The sequence below is a fragment of the Protopterus annectens genome, chromosome 13.part0 (assembly GCF_019279795.1).
Source record: "Protopterus annectens isolate FY-2018-M chromosome 13.part0, PAN1.0, whole genome shotgun sequence".
NCBI lineage: Eukaryota > Metazoa > Chordata > Ceratodontiformes > Protopteridae > Protopterus > Protopterus annectens.
The window spans coordinates 713,053,798-713,071,310 of NC_056747.1; the positions used below are offsets into that span (position 1 = coordinate 713,053,798).

Below are 17,513 nucleotides of genomic sequence, written 5' to 3' on the forward strand. Positions count from 1 at the left end.
GAGTGTGCAGGCTTGTTAACTGAATCCAGTTCATAGTCAGGGTTTTATCCCTATATGCCACAGCACTGCCTCTCAAAATTCTTTTCTTGAAAATGTGGGAACAGATTTGGATATCTTGTAAAGAGGCTATAACTCATGAGACAATACTAACAAAAAGACAAGAGTCAAAGAAATCAGTATTTTTTGATGATCTCTACAAACCTATTTGATTATGAGTAACTACACTGCATCCAGATATAAGAATTACAAAATTTGTAATACAACTGCATACAGACCTTCATGGTGCTATAGATTTGCTTCTCTAATGTTCGGATTTGTGCTACATGCTGTCTCACAGCTTCCTGCAGGTGAAGAATGCTGCTGCGCTGTTCTTCAGGATTACTTGATATCTCCAGCTGGAAACGGACTCGCTGCTTCTTCTCACTGTGTTCCTAAATTTTATCAAAAATGTAACGTAAATTATCAACTGCACTTCAAGTTACTGAAGCAGCCTTTTCAAAAGGTTAAAGATTACTCATGTAGCTTTTTGAAAAAGTAAGTGGACTGATGCAAAGTCTCTTTTACAGTCATGATACTGGAGAATAATAAACAAATCACACTACATACAGCGTGACTACAGTAAATACTGTTTGTTTAAATAATTTAAAATGTATATTAGTAAAGTAAATTGCAGTTGAGAAATATTCATCACAAGAAAGATATTAATCTTCTTCCTCAGTGTATAAATCTTGCTTAGGTTACAGCACTTCTCTACAGAATGGTTTTAGCTCAGATTCTTGCAAAGCAGTGATCAAGAGAGAGTCTGTTTTAAACTGACTGCAGTGCTGTCAATCAAACGTACAGCCCCCCCCCCCCAAACCCCACAGCTAGGTAGCAGTTAACATCATACAGCCTATTTACTATAAGAAATGTATTCAATACAAATTTAAAGCATGAAAGAAAAAGAACACAGGCCCCTAAAACAGTGCGCTCTAATATGTAAGCCTCTGCCAATAACCCAACCTAGCTATAAGATGCAAATCAGAAAACATGTCTTTCTAATGAGCTACCACAATATTATCAAGGTGGTGACACCAAGCTTCACTGAAATATCCAGCTGCAGATAATATTTGCAGTGCTATAGCAACATGTTGCAGTAAATCCCTCTCTGTTGGTAAACCAAGCTAATGTAACAAATCAAGAAGCTAATTATTGTTAGAAATCACATGCTGTCATGGTGATAGCAGCCTTCATCAACATATACAGATGCATCAATTAAGGTTGACGTGAAAATCTCAAAACTGTAGAGAGACAAAAAAGGCTCAGTCAACTACTGCTAAGTGATTACTTGACACAACTGTACTATAACATTTCATCTTTTTAGTCTTCACTGATTTAATCTTGTGGGGGTAAAATACAAAGTTGTAAACCCAAACATTATGAGACGGCCCTGGCCTTGGTTAACTGTTTTAACCAAACTCGCCCAAGCTCAGAAATACAGGCCAGTTTGAAGATCTTGTCTCCTGAATCCAATTGACTTCTTTGAATCAGTATCCAGAGCCATGGACAAGGGTAAGGTGGTCCACACAGCCTATCTACACCTTACCAAGGCCTTTGACACCACCCCCCACTCTGAAATCATAGATAAACTTACTAAGCTGGGCATTAATCCCTACGTCACCCAATGGTTTGCTAACTGGCTTACTAAACAGAACCCACACTGTAAAAGTAGCAGACTCCAAATCCAGCTCCAGACAAGTGACAAGTGGGGTACCTCAGGGTTCAGTCCTGGGACCGCTCTTGTTTGACATCTACTTCTCTGAAGTACAGGCCAACACTAAGGGACTCTGGCTAACAAAGTTTGCAGATGACTGCAAACTGGGAGCCATTACTGAATCCCCAAATGATGTGGATACTCTACAAAAGGGACTTACAGAAACAGATGCTTGGTGCCAGAGCCATGGGCTCAAGCTCAATGCCAAGAAATGTATAGTTATCCCCTTTGGGAAAAAACATGTACCCATGAATTACCATATAGGTGGCAGTACACTAAACACCGAAAGTGTGATAAGAGACCTAGGGACACAGGTAGACAGTGGTCTCACCTTCGATAACCACATCTCCACAACAGTCAGGAAATCCTTCTATGTGGCACACCTCATCACTAAGGGCTTTTCATCCAGAAAAAAGGAGGTCATTGTCCCACTGTACTCATCCCTCATTAGACCCATTATAGAATACAACGCCCCGTTTGGTATGTACCTCTCAAGACATCTGCAACAACTGGAAAGCCTGCAGAAATACCTCACTAAAAGAATCACAGGCCTAAAGCAGATGCCCTACGCTGACCGCCTTAAAAAACTCTAGCTATACTCTGTCGCATATCATCTGCTCAGAGGCGATCTCTGCTTAACAGACAAGGCCATGTCAAACCCAGAGCTGTTGGACATGCTGCACATAAAGAAATCCCAATCCCTCAGAGCCACACGCTCCAGGGATCTAAACCTTGTCACCACAATAAACAAAAAGTACAGTTTTGTACCTACCATAAATGTAGATGTTCGAGGATTCCATTGCTGCAGTCCTGACTATTGGGTATAGTCCGCGTCCCAGTCGGCCCGAATACCAGAGTATAAGGCTGACGTCGGTCAGGGCGCATTAGACTGACGACAGTACGTCAGGGTACTAATGCGCATGACCGACGCCATATCCTCAGTCTTTTCTTGCCCCAGATGTCAGAAGACCCAAAAAGACAAGTCCCAAAACAACCTGCACCAAAAACATGTATAATATATACAACAATATATATATATATAAAAGACAAGCAAGTAAACTCACCTACACAACCACCCCTAAACACAGAGGGGAAGGAGGGAGGGTAAATTGGACTGCAGCAATGGAATCCTCGAACATCTACATTTATGGTAGGTACAAAACTGTACTATGTTCTTCGTCTTCCATTGCTGCAGTCCTGACTATTGGGTAGAATCCCAAAGCAGAGGTAAGGGAGGCTGGCAAATTATAAAGTAGTAGGAGCTGACAACATGCCTTGTAAAACAGCTGTGGCAAAACCAGCCCTAGTCTTAGAGTATATAGGAAGGTGATAATGCCTAGAGAAAGTATGCACTGAACTCCAAGTAGCTGCTTCCAGAATATCCTTAGTTGCCACCCCCCTTAGAAATGCTGTTGAAGTGGCAGTAGCTCTAGTGGAATGAGGCCTGATCCCAGCTGGAATCTCCTTGCCATGATGGGAATAACAAAATGCAATGCAAAAGCCAATCCACCTAGAAATAGTTTGTTTTGACACAGGCTTGCCCTGTGAACTCAAAGCAAAAGAAACAAGTAACTGCTGAGACTGCCTAAAATTCTTAGTCCTGCTCAAATAATAACGCAATTGCCTGTGTACATCTAAAGTGTGCAAAATCTTTTCCCCTTTATTTTGAGGATCTGCAAAAACGTGAGGCAAATGAATAGTTTGGTTTAAAGCCACACTAGAAACCACCTTAGGCATAAAGGAAGGATTAGTGCGTAATGATACCCTGTCCTTATGGAAAATCATAAAGTGCTCTACTGCCATAAGGGCCTGCAACTCAGACACCCTTCTTGCAGAAGTAATAGCCAACAGAAAAGCAGTCTTCCATGACAAATATTTCAATTCAGCAGTAGCTGCAGGCTCAAAAGGTTGTAGAGTAAGTTTTTCCAACACAAAATTGAGATCCCAAGCAGGAGTAGGAGCTCTACGTGGGGGTCTTATATTCTTTGCCCCTCTAAGAAACTGCTTGAACAAAGGATGCGAAAACAAAGGTGGGTCACAATCATAGTGAGCTGAAATTGCTGCAGCATGAATCTTTATGGAAGAGAAGGACAAACCTTTGTTCAATAATTCAGTAAGATATTGAAGAGCCACACTCAAATTAGGCTCTGAAATCTCCAAATTCTTTGCTGTACTCCAAAATAAAAATCTCTTCCATTTTTCTGTACACTCTCCTAGTACTAGGCCTTCTAGCTTCCATAATCACATTTAAAACTTGTTGAGGAAGTTGAGACCTGCTGTGTTTCAACACAGAATATGCCAGGCTGTTAGATGAAGAGAGTGAAGCTTGACATTGAGCAGATGACCGTCCTTCTGAGATAACAGATGAGGAATCAGAGGTAAAGGCCATGGAGGCTTCTTTACCAGACTCCGTAGAAGTGGGTACCAGTGTTGCGAGGCCAATCTGGAGCTATCAAAATCATCCTTGGCCTGTCTTGTCTGACCTTTAATAGTACCTTTGGAAGAAGCGGTAGAGGTGGAAAGGCATACACATGAAGGTTTTTCCAACTGAAAGACAGAGCATCCACTTTCCAAGCTGTGTGATGAAACCCCTTTGTGCAATACTTTGGCAGCTGGTGGTTTAGTGGAGAAGCGAACAGATCTATGTCTGGAGTTCCCCATGACACTGTCAGTTTCTGAAATACATGAAGATCCAGTTTCCACTCGTGGGGATCCATGATTTGTCTGCTTAACACATCTGCTAAGGAGTTCTGTGCTCCTGGCAGAAACCTTGCCTGAAGAGTTAGTTGCAAGCTTAGCAGTCTCCCATAAAATCATTGCTTGCCTGCATAGAGGATAAGAATGTGTTCCCCTTGCTTGTTGATGTACCACATGACAGTTGTGTTGTCTGTTAGAATCAACACCTGCCCTGGAAGAAGTAACTCCTTGAAAGCCATTAATGCAAACTGGACTGCTAACATCTCCTTCAGGTTGATATGTAGATGCTGTAGTCTGGCAGGCCACTTGTCTTGTATCCACTTTCCATTTAGATGAGCTCCCCAAGCAATGTCCGAGGCATCTGTCGTTAGAATCTGACTTGCCTCTGGCCGGGTCACAGAGAGTCCCTTGTTTAGGTGACATTCCTGAGCCCACCACAAAAATTCCTTTTGAATGCAAGGTATTATTTGAATGACAGTGTCCAAATCCTGGCAGTGCTGTGTCCATACATTTTTGAGATACCATTGTAGCTTCCTCATATGCAGTTTGGCATTGGGAAGCACCAGAATACAAGATGCCATGAACCCTAATGCTTGAAGGACTGTCCTTGCAGTCAGCACGGACTGATGAGATAGTTAATGGAAGTGAAGTGACAGACTCTTTTGTTTGTCCGGGGTTAAAAAGGCCATCTGGGCTGCTGTATTCAGTCTTACACCCAGAAAGCACATGTCTTGAGAGGGTACTAGACTGGACTTTATTTCGTTCACAGAATACCCTAGGCATCTTAGCACTGCTATAACATATTCCAGATGCTGTAGAAGGTCTTCCTTTTCTTGAGCCAGAATCAGGCAGTCGTCCAAGTAAGGATAGATTTGAATTCCTTGAAGCCTGAAGTAAGCTATCACTGGAGCCAGAACCTTTGTGAATACTCTGGGCGCAGTAGATAAGCCAAAGGGCAATGCAGAGAACTGATAATGAGAATTTCCAGCTCGAAACCGCAGATACTTTCTGCAACTTAGCCTTATAGGCACATGAAGGTAAGCTTCCTTGAGATCTAAAGTTACCATCCAGTGATCTTTGCCCAGTAGAGGTAAAAGCTGTTGTAACGTCAACATCTTGAACTTGGGAATGTCCAAAACGTGTTGAGGAGAGATAAATCCAAAATTGGTCTCCACGTGTTCCCCTTCTTTGGTACAAGGAACAGGCGAGAATAAAATCCTAGGCCCCTCTCTGACACAGGGACTGGCTGAATGGCCCCTATGTGAAGTAACTGTAAAACTTGCTTGTGAGCCTCTTTTCTTTGTAGAGGAGGAACGTCTGGCATGCCTTTGAAAGGGGCATTGTATGGAAATAAAATCTGTAACCGTGGTGAATGATATCCAACACCCATTTGTCTTGAGTAATTAAATCCCAATTTTCTTTGAAAAGAGACAGTCTTCCCAAAGGAGCTGCCAGACGTGAATCTGCTGGCAGCTGAAACAGGTCATTGGGTCTGTTTAAAGGACTGACCCCTGCCCTCACCAGAAGTCTGAGCAGGTGAACTCCTGTTCTAGGCCTAAAAGAACTTTGAGCCCTGCCCCTACCACGTCTAGACCTACCCCTAGACTGAGAATCATAAGCAGGATATGTCCACCCCTTAGCAGGCCAATTTCTACTAAACTTGCTGCACCTGCAAAAATCTTTAACAGTTTGCATAGACTTAGCTTTGTCCTCCATTTTCTTTAAAACAGCTTCCACAGGCGAACCAAACAACACATCAGACTGTAAAGGAGCATCCAAAATCCTTGTCTTAACATGCTCAGCTAAATTCTGATCCTTCAACCAGGCATGCCTGCGAAGAACAGAGCTGGTAGCAGCCACCCTCGAGGAGGCCTGTACAGCATCAAAACCACATTGCAAAGAATGCTTACCCACTTGTTCGGACACATGAACCAAATCCAGCAACTCTTTACACTCAATACCTTCCGCCAAAGCATCCACCTTAGATTTCAATTGTGAAAGAAGGTAATTCTGATATTTTAACATGTGAAACTGACAATTCAAAGCTCTCATGGCTAGAGTGGAAGAAGTATACACTTTCTTTCCCCACCTATCCAAAGCCCAGGTCTCTTTATGAGTGGGGACAGGATTTTTAACCACAGAAGCTTTTACACCCTTAGGCCCCTGGGAAATAGTTTCTGGGTCCGCCCTAGGACTCTTAAACAAATATTTATGAGCTTGGGCACCCTATAATACCTATCAGGCTTAACAGGAGCAGGAGGCAAAGAGTCAGGGTTCAGGGAAGCCTCTGCAAAACATCTTCCACCACATTCAACACAGGAGGAATAGCTAAAGGCCTATGCTGGGGTAAAACAAGAACTCCCTAAGCCTTTTCCTGGAGTCAGAGTAATCCTGGCCTTCCCATTTAAAGTGCTCCCTCATGGAATGCAAAGTCTCTGAAAATGAGAAATCCTCAGGTGGAGACGCTGTAGGAGTGGAATCATCCACATCAGAATCAGAATAGGTAGGATACTCCTGCAAATCTTCCACAGAAGATTCTGAAGCCTCAGAACACTGTTCAAAACTCTCAAACTCAGGTTCCACCCTAGGCCTCTTATCAGGCGGGGGCATGGAACCCCTAATCATAGTAATCAAATCTTCTGCCATCTTAAGCATATGTTTCTTAGGTACAGAACCAGAAATGGTAGGAGAAGCCCCCACTGAAGCTGAAGTAGGCCTACCTCTCATAGAAGTTTTGGCAACAGAAGGAGAGGCCCTAACTACCTTGGGAAGAGAGGGAAGAACAGTCACCTGAGAAGCCCCTCAGCCTGGCCTACCTCCTGAGAAGGCACATCCTGTAAGAGTATAGTTTCTGCCTGGGACTCCATGGAAACTCCTGGCAAAACCTCCGGCTCCACTGAGCCTTCCAAAGAACCGACGTCCGGGACTGCGGTTCCTCAACCCTAGGCTTCACTGTTTTATCCTTGCGCTTCTTGGAGGCGCGCGGCGTGGGCATCCGGCGGCATTTTATAATTGCAACGCTTCCCAAACACTAACCTGGCACAGTCTAACCTCCTCTTAATAGTGCGTTTGTTAAACCTAGCACAAGAGCGGCAACCAACAACGCCGTGCTCAGGCCCTAAACAAGGTATACACAAAGTATGATAATCCCTATGAGGTATCTGTTTCCCACAAGAAATACAGTTATTCACTTTTCTGACATCCGTAAAATACTGAGGCAAGAAAAACCAAAATGTTGTACTTAGCCAACTCTGTTTCGGTCTGAAACTCCGGTTTGAAATATTTCACAACCTGCACTCGCAAAACTGCTTCTGCATCGGACCATGCGGCAAAAGACTGAGATATGACGTCGGTCATGCGCATTAGTACCCTGACGTACTGACGTCAGTCTAATGCGCCCTGACCGACGTCAGCCTTATACTCTGGTATTCGGGCCGACTGGGACGCGGACTATACCCAATAGTCAGGACTGCAGCAATGGAAGACGAAGAACATCATGCTGGAGGGATAGGTTCCCGACGCAGAGACTCCCCAGACTCTGGAATAGATTGCCCATACAGGTCAAGCAGAGTGCCTCTTCAAAAGGAACCTTGACAATTGGATGGGAGAAAGGAAATTCACCCCGGGGATCACGTCAGTCGCCCTGCTAGACAGGGGTCCAGGGAAGTAAATAGTGTGGGAAGAAATAGCCAGGGAATTGTTATGGCTAGGCTTGTATAGGCCCTAGGGCTGATACTTTTCATAGGTTCATAGGCTGGTACTAGGCTAAGTGCCACAAACAAAGATACTGCTTCAGATAAAGTGGATACAGAACCCTCTCACCAAAGAAAGCCAATGCAGCATGAGCAGCCATGATGGAATGAATCATGATGGATCTTCAAAGCATTTGCTTATAAAATAACAAAAAAAAAGACCAAAACAAAAAAATGAGACCACAATAAATCATTTCAAAACTTTTCCCACCGTTAATGTGACCTATAACCTGTACAATTCAACTGAAAAACAAACAAATCTGTTAGGGGAAAAAAAATAAAAAAACACAATACGTTGGTTACATAAGTGTGCATACCCTTCAACTAATACTTTGTTGTGTGTGCACACCCTTAAACTAATACTTTGTTGAAGCACCTTTTAAATTAATTACAGCATTCAGTCTTCTTGGGTAGGAGTCGATCAGCATGGCACATCTTGACTTGGCAATATTTGCCCACTCTTCCTTGCAAAAGTGCTTCAAATCTGTCAGATTGCGAGGGCATCTCTTGTGCACAGCCCTCTTCAGGTCATCCCACAGATTTTCTATTGGATTTAGGTTTGGGATCTGGTTGGGCAATTCCAAAACTTTAAGTTTCTTCTGGTGAAACCATTCTTTTATTGATTTGGATGTATGCTTGGGGTCATTGTCATGTTGAAAGGTAAAATTCGTCTTCATCTTCAGCTTTTTAGCAGATACCTGAAGGTTCTGGGCCAAAACTGACTGGTATTTGGAACTGTTCATAATTTCCTCCACCTTGACTAAAGCCCAAGTTCCAAATGAAGAATAGCAACCCCAAAGCATGATACTGCCACCACCGTGCTTCACTGTGGGGATGGTATTCCTTTGGTAATGCAAAGTGTTGTTTTTGCGCCAAACGTACCTTTTAGAATTGTGGCCAAAAAGTTCATCCTTGGTCTCATCGAACCTTAACACATTTTCCCACATGATTTTGGGAGACGATGCATTGTTTTGCAAATTTTAGCTGGGCCTGGATGTTTTCTGTGTAAGAAAAGGCTTCCGTCTTGCAACCCTACCCCATAGTCCAGACATATGGAGAATACGGGAAATTGTTGTCGCATGTAATACACAACCAATACTTGCCAGAAATTCCTGCAGCTCTTTCAGTGTTGCTGTAGGTCTCTTGGCAGCCTCCCTGACCAGTTTTGTCTTGTCTTTTCATCAATTTTGGAGGGATGTCCAGTTCTTTGCAATGTCACTGTTGTCCCATAGTTTCTCCACTTTTTGATGAATGTCTTCACTGTGTTCCATGGTATATCCAGTGCTGTGAAATTTTTTTTGTACCCCTCTCCTGACTGATATCTTTCAACAATGAGTTATCTTTCATGCTCTCTATGAACCATGGCTTTTGCTGTAGCAGGCAACTGAGTAAATGTCAGGAAAACCCTACTAGGACAGCTGAACTTTATTTGGGGTTAATCAGAGTCTATTTAATTGATGGCACGTGTGTACCCAAGAAGACTGAATGCTGTAATTAAATCAAAAGATGCATCAACAAAGTATTAGTTTAAGGGTGTGCACTCACAACAAAGTACTCATTTAAGGGTGTGCACACACAACAAAGTACTCATTTAAGGGTGTGCACACATGTAACCAGCATATTGCACATTTTTTATGTTTTATATTTTTTCACCTAACATATTTGTTTGTTTTTCAATAGAATTGTACAGGTTATACGTCACATTAAAGGTGGGAAAAGTTTTTAAATGATTTATTGTGGTCTCATTTTTTATATCACAAAAACCTGGCATTTTAACAGGGGTGTGTAAACTTTTTATATCCACTGTATATGCAATGGCGAAGAGCTGAGCCAACAGCTTTTGGCTAAACAAACATTCACCAAATAACTGTGCCTGTGTACTGTATCTTAACCTGAAGTGCAGTGATCTAAGAGATTAAATGAGTGCAGGAGTGCAGCAGAAAAAAGCACAGCATAAGGTTCTGTGAGACCCTGCCCATCACAGACAAAAGTTCATCTCCATAACAGATTGCTTTGTTTTCAGTCAGCTCACTCTCACCAGTCTGCTTTACATGTTACCTCATTTTAATTACTACTGATTATTTAGTGCCAATGTTTTACATGTCCCATTTCACTCTTACTGCCAATGTTACATGTAAACATGATTTTCTTTGTAAATAACATACTCAGCTTGTAACTATATTCAGAATTCTTTGCCTCTTGGTTTGAGTGAGGGGATCTCTGGATGAGCCAAACTACTCAGTTTGCAAACAAAGTAAAGTAACTAACATGCATTCTTAGAAACCAAATTTTAAATGGTCTTTTGCCTACTGGTGCCTCCTGTATATTTGGTAAAAGACAGATAAAGATGATCTAAACTTGCTGAACCATCTTTGTTCCTGAGATGCAAGTAAAAGCCACTTCTCAGGAAGCATGAAGTGAAATATATTCCCCTGGACTCAGTGGATGAGGATAAAAAAAAAAAGGCACTTTGTACTTGGCATTTTTTCACTGCTTTTACCAACCATCATTGCTTCCGTTACTCAAACTTGCTCATGAATTCCACTTGGCTGAATGCTGTATGTGGAAGCTTGTTAGTCAGGTACCCAGTCAAGGTTACTGCTATAATCTACCCACCAGTCCCTTCATGGCAGTTACTGTGTATATACTAAAAGGACACCAGCCCAGAGGCACATCTGCTTAAAAGCATGTGGCAAATCCACTTGCAGTGCACTAATGTGCTGCTTGGTGGGTACAGACTTCCTGTTCCATGCTGCGGCACGATGCTACACACACATCTCCACTGGATGTTTGGAAGACATTGGGTCAGGCTGCCTATTTCTTCACCAGAATGTACAAACCAATAGTGGCTATTAACTTCTACCCTCCCTAGTCATAGCGTCTGAAAGTCCACATCACTATTTTACACCAAGCTATTTGTGTCACAGTCAAAGATTTATCCCGTGTACCATGGAGCTGGCCCAGAAATAGTACTTCCTGATTAAGTGCACACATTTTAAGTTCAGACATATCATTCTGAAACATCACATAAGGTTTTGAGTACACAACAGCCTGCAGCTCCAAACTCTCCCAAGCTGAAGTAACAGCCACAAGGAGGACTTCATTCCAAGGCAAATATTCTTAAAATATTAAGAAGGCTAGTGTTGTTTTAGAAAGAATGCCATAAAGTCCAAAATAGGAAGACAAAATCCTTTAACAAACAATGAGAAGGATAATGCAGCAATCAGCCGATTAGACAGCAATAACACAAATCTCTACCATTAAATGGGGATTTCAAATCCCCTGTAAAATCTCTGCTACTTAATAAAACACCATATTAGGTGACAAAACCTCATCTATCTCATAAGTATGGACAAAAAAGGGCAAGAGTGAGAGAGACAATACCTTTTCTTTCCATGGAAAAGGAAGATACTTCCTTAATGGAAGGAAGCTAATCAAACTGGTCTGTCATGTTCTTGACTAGAAAGAGTCAGGACTATCTTTCAAAGTAAAGGATTGAGGAGACTCGAGCCTTTTCTCATCCTGTGTTTAGAAAGGTCTTCTAAATAAGGGGAAATGCATACACAGATTACCTTTCCATGGTACTGACAGAGCAATGCAATATCTGGTCAAGAATCTTAGGAAATAAAGATGGTATGAACCTGGGTCATCTTACTAGTTAATTAGAAAACAGTCATGCTGCTGTAGGCAATTCCCATCAGAATCCCCAGTAAAAATATTCTTTTAAGGTTTTGACCATCAAAGCCATCAACAGACCTTCACACTGACATTCAACACAACTTAAAAAGGGGATCTAGTCCCCTGAACTGTTAAATGCTCATTTAAGTCTCATAACTAGAGTTCAGAGTACTGGTCATCAACACATGCATTAGAATAGGTGTCCGAAATGGCTTATATGGTTCAGATTAGTCAATATCACCTACCACCAAAAACAATGCCAGTCTTCAAATATGACTCAAAGGTGGTAACAATCTCCTACAAGATACAAGTCATTATAACAAGGATACTAAAATGTTTCTATCATTTCAAAAGTCAAGATTTTTTTCCTACATAATGTTCAGTCCAGCCAGCAACAGCACATCCCCTAAAACAAAACCACAATTATTTGTGAAAGTGCAAAATTAAATTTCTTCCCAAAGACAGCAAACCACTAGGAGTCTAAACTGTAACTCTGAAATTCAGTCTGCCTGTTCACTGACAGCTAGACTGAAAAGTCATCTCTGGATAAAGCTGTTAGTGATATAGCTAGGTATTCGGAGAACTCTTAAGTCATTATCACCACATTGAAAGGTATAACTACTACCTAAAAATGATGATTCTCCAACTGGAATGCAAGAAATATGCTGCAGGAGCAAAACAAAAGTCATGCCTATAAACATTTATTTCTTGGCTTCATTTCTTGGCTTCATCTTTAGTACTACTTTAACAGCCTGGCTCAGTGGCATAGGTTCATAGGTTCATACTAGGCTATCAGCCCTAGGGCATTTATAAGCCTAGCCAGAGTGTGTTTGGCTTTCGCCAACCATTTTAAATTAATTTTGCTATGCCCTTTTTCGAGGTTAGTATACTGTGCCTCTGTCTAACAGTGACACAGAAGTGATACCCGGGGTAAACATACGATCTCCCATCCACTCCATCAAGATTCCTCTTGAAGAGAGTCAATGAGGGACTCTGCCTAACCTGGACTGGGATTTTATTCCAGAGTAAAGGGAGCCTCTGGGTTATGAATCTGTCCCTCCAGCATGTCCTATTTATTTCAGTGCTGAGGTTCAAGTCTCTCGAGCGCGTAGCTCGATGGGATTTGGATTTTCTGAGGTGCAGCATGTCCATTAATTCCAGGTTGGACATGGCTTTATATGTCAGGCACAGATTGCCTCTGAGCAGGTGGTATGCTACTGAGTAGAGCTGGAGTTTCTTTAACCGGGCAGCATATGGCATCTGTTTGAGCCCTTTGATCCTCTTGGTGAGGTACTTTTGGGGTCTTTCCAGTTGCTGCAGGTGTCTGGTAAGGTACATCCCAAAAGGGGCATTGTACTCAATTATGGGCCTGATGAGGGATGAGTAAAGAGGCATGATGACCTCCCCTGATCTAGATGTAAATCCCTTCATGATTAGGTGGGCTATATAAAATGTTTTTCTAACCACTTTGGCCACATGGTTGTCAAATGAGAGATTGCTATCAACTTGGGTCCCCAGGTCCCTAATTACTTCTTCTGTACTTAATGGATTACCACCTATGTGGTAATTTGTGGGCACTTTGCCAAAGGGGATGACTATACACTTTTTAGCGTTTAGCTTGAGGCCATGGCTCTGGCACCAGTTGTCTGTTTCTATGAGGCCCTTTTGGAGGATGCTTATGTCGGCTGGAGAGTCGATTATGGCGCCCAGTTTGCAGTCATCTGCGAACTTGGTCAGCCACAGTCCTTCTGTGTTGGCCTGTACCTCAGAGAAATATATACCGAACAAGAGAGGTCCCAGGACTGAGCCTTGTGGGATGCCACTTGTAACTGGTTTGGAGTCTGACATGGCTCCAGCAATTCTAACCATGTGGGTTCTGTCCTTGAGCCAGTTTGCAACCCATCTAGTGACATAGGGGTTTATATTTAAGCTGGTGAGCTTATCTATAATGCCAGTGGGGTATTGTATCGAAAGCTTTTGCGAGGTCCAGGTAGGCTGTGTGGACCACCTTCCCCTCGTCAATGGCCTTGGTGACTGTTTCAAAAAAATCAACCAGGTTTAAGAGGCAGGATCTGCCCTTAACAAAGCCGAACTGGGTAGGATCCAGTGTCTGTAGGTCCCCAATATCTTTATTTATGAGGTCCATGATGATCCTGTCCATAGCTTTGCAGACCAAGCTAGTCAGGCTTATGGGGCAATAGTTTCCAGGATCCGTTGAGGCACCACCTTTGTGGAGAGGGACCACTGTTGCTGTACGCCACTCTTTGGGTACATATCCTGTAGTAAGGCTGAGATTGAACAGTAGTTTTATGTTTGGGTTTAGCTCTTCTTGGAGTTCATATAGGACGCAACCCGGGACACCCTCTGGTCCCATTGATGCTGTGTTTTTTGCTTTGGAGAGGGCAGCTCTTATCTGAGATGTCAGGGGGGCAACACTCTGCTGGGATAGATATTTGCCCTTTTGGTGGGGAGTGGGGGGAGAAGTTTGCGCTGAACCTGTCAGCTAGGATGTTGGCAATGTCTGTGGGTTCGGTGTATTTTTTGTCATTTTGGACTAATTCTGAGCATATCTGGGAATTCCCACCCAGGTTCCTAACATAACTAAAGAAAGCCTTGTGATTATTCTTAGTGTCCTGTGCAATTTTTCTCTCGAAGCTGGCCTTAGACGATTTTATGAGTGCCCGTAGTTTTTTGCTAATACTGATCAGAGATGCCTTCCCTTTTTGGGATTTTGCTCTATCATGTAGTAGCTTCCTCCTTCTATTGTATAGTTTGTTTATGGCTGGGGTCCACCAGACAAAACATCTGCCTTTGGAGGATTGGGTCTTGGTTTTATTTGGGATTGCATGATCCATGCATTCCTGAAGGTGTTCATAGAATGCGTTTATAAAGGATTCTGCGGTCTGGGCCATATTTTCCACAGGCCCGGGGGCTTTGAAGGATTCCACCTCAGTTTTGAGGAGTGTGAAATTTGCTTTAGAGAAGTTTTTCACTGTGGTTTTCAGGGCAGGGGGTGGAGTCGGGATGTGAATATCCAGTGAGATTAGTTTATGGTCTGATCTTACCAGTGAGGGATACACTTCTGGTCTGGAGCATAGAGTCCCCATGTTGGTGATGATCAGGTCCAGTATGTTTTCCCCTCTTGTGGGAGTAGTAACAAGTTGTTCCATAGCATTTGAGTTTATAAATTCTAGGAACCTTTGGGCTAGGGTGTAGGAGCTAGAGTAATGCTCCCTGTCTATGTTTGGGTAGTTGAAGTCGCCCAATATAATGGTGTTTGGAGAAACCTTCATATTTTCCAGTGTTCTCAGGAAGGCCGAGTGGGGTTCCTGGGTTTGGGAGGGTGGTCTGTAGCAGGCTATAAACTGGAAGGCAGTTTTACCCACTGTTAGTTGCACATGGATAGTCTCTGATGCTTCACGCTGTGCCACCAACCTGGAGGTGTGGGTATCTTTGACGAATGTTGATACTCCCCCTCCTTTTGTGGTTCGGTCCAAGTTTTGGGGCTGAAAAGCATGGTATGAGGTATAGCCTGGTAGTGCTTGGGTGCTCTCGGGAGCCTTGAACCAGGTTTCTGTTACTGCACAGATATCGATGTTCTCCATGCTAAGGAGAGTTTTGAGTGCGTGCATCTTGTGGTTTAGACTTCTGGCGTTGAGTAGCATTACTCTTAGTTTCTTATCCCTTGTGATACCTATGGAGGTGGGTTTGTCTTTTGAGCCTTGCCTAAAAAAGGCACTATGGGGGTAGCAAGAGCCTTTGCTAATATCTGAAAGCCCAGGGGTGACAGGTGCAAGCCGTCCCTAGCGAAGCATCATGGCTTGTCGAGCATGTCATCCCAGGCTGACAGGGATTGGATCCCCTTTGAATGACACCAATACTTAAGCCAATTGTTGAAATTGATCATCTTGTCTTCATATTGTGGCATCATTCTTGGTGAGGGTAAGATGCTACTCAAGGTCAGGGTCATACCGGCCTGGGCTACATGCTCAAAGAGCTCCTCTATGTCTCTGTTCATGTAGTCCAGGGAGGTACGTCTCAGGTCATTCACACCGGCATGGACAATGACTGAGTCATATTTGTACTTGCCTTGGAGTGACCTGAGTGCTTGTGTTATGTGGTGGATCCTAGCGCCCGACAGGCAGCTCACCGTGACCTTCTCCTTGTTCAGCCTGGTGAGCGGGACGTCAGTGTGCCTGACAATAGAGTCACCTATCACAAGTGTATCAGGTGTGTTGTTTAGCCTTAAGGGCTGTGACTGTTCGGCACACTGGCTTTGTGAGCTATGTGTTGCACGTGTTTTGTTTTGGGGTAGCGGTTGCTTGGATGTCTGCTTTGGAGGTCTCTGCTGCTTAGGCAGATTTTTATTTAGAGCCTCCGAGTATGTTTTTGTGTGTTTATGTAAGCAGCAGAGACCTCCAAAGCAGACATCCAAGCAACACCTACCACAAAACAATATCCAAGTAGCACATAGCTCACAAAGTCAGTGTGCCAAACAGTCACAACCCTTATTAAGGCTAAACAACACACCTAATACACTTGTAATAGGTGTCTCTATTGTCAGGCACACTGACATCCCACTCACCAGACTGAACAAGGAGAAGGTCACTGTAAGCTGCCTGGCGGGTGCCAGGATCCGCCACATAACACAAGCACTCTGGTCACTCCAAAGCAAGTACAAGTATGACTCCGTCATTGCCCATGCTGGTGTGAATGACCTGAGACGTACCTTCCTGGACTACATGAAAAAAGACGTACAGGAGCTCTTTGATCATGTAGCCCAGGCCGGTATGACCCTGACCTTGAGTAGCATCTTACCCTCACGAAGAATGATGCCACAGTATAAAGACAAAATGATCAGTTTTAACAATTGGCTAAAGTATTGGTGTCATTCAAAGGGGATCCAGTGTCTGTCAGCCTGGGATGACATGCTCGACAAGCCACGTTGCTTCGCTAGGGACGGCTTGCACCTGTCACCCCTGGGTTTTCGAATACTGGCTAAGGCTCTTGCCTCCCCCATAGTGCCTTTTTTAGGCAAGGCTCAAAAGACTAACCTACCCCCATAGACAACACAAAGAAAAAAAAAACTAAGGGTAATGCTGCTCAACGCCAGAAGTCTAAACCTCAAGATGCACGCACTCGAGACTCTCCTCAGTAGGGAGAATATCGATATCTGTGCAGTAACAGAAACCTGGTTCAAGGCTCCGAGAGCACCCCAGCACTACCAGGCTATACTTCATACCATGCTTTCCGGCCCCAAAACTCGGACTGAACCACAAAAGGAGGGGGAGTATCCATATTTATCAAAGATACCCACACCTCCAGGCTAGTGGCACTGCACGAAGCTTCGGAGACCATCCATGTGCAACTAACAGTGGGCAAAACTACCTTTCAGTTTGTAGCCTGCTACAGACAACCCTCCCAAACACAGGAACCTCACTCGGCTTTCCTGAGAACACTGGTGAATATGAAGGTCTCTCCAAACACTATTATATTGGGTGACTTCAACTACCCAAACATCGATTGGGAAAACTACTCAAGCCCAAACACACTCGCCCAATGGTTCCTAGAATTTATAAACTCAAATGCTATGGAACAACTGGTCACCACTCCCACAAGAGGGGAAAACATAC

At 43.4% G+C, this 17,513-nt stretch overlaps 1 protein-coding gene across 1 annotated transcript in view; it reads right to left on the minus strand.

Annotated features, from left to right (window-relative positions):
- The window catches only part of KIAA0100 (KIAA0100 ortholog), a 2,229,983-nt gene that overhangs the window by 501,977 nt on the left and 1,710,493 nt on the right, over positions 1 to 17,513 (minus strand). The window contains exon 30 of the mRNA XM_044054400.1: positions 276 to 431. Coding sequence (XP_043910335.1) covers positions 276 to 431 — 156 coding nt within the window. The remainder of the gene's footprint in view (positions 1 to 275; positions 432 to 17,513) is intronic.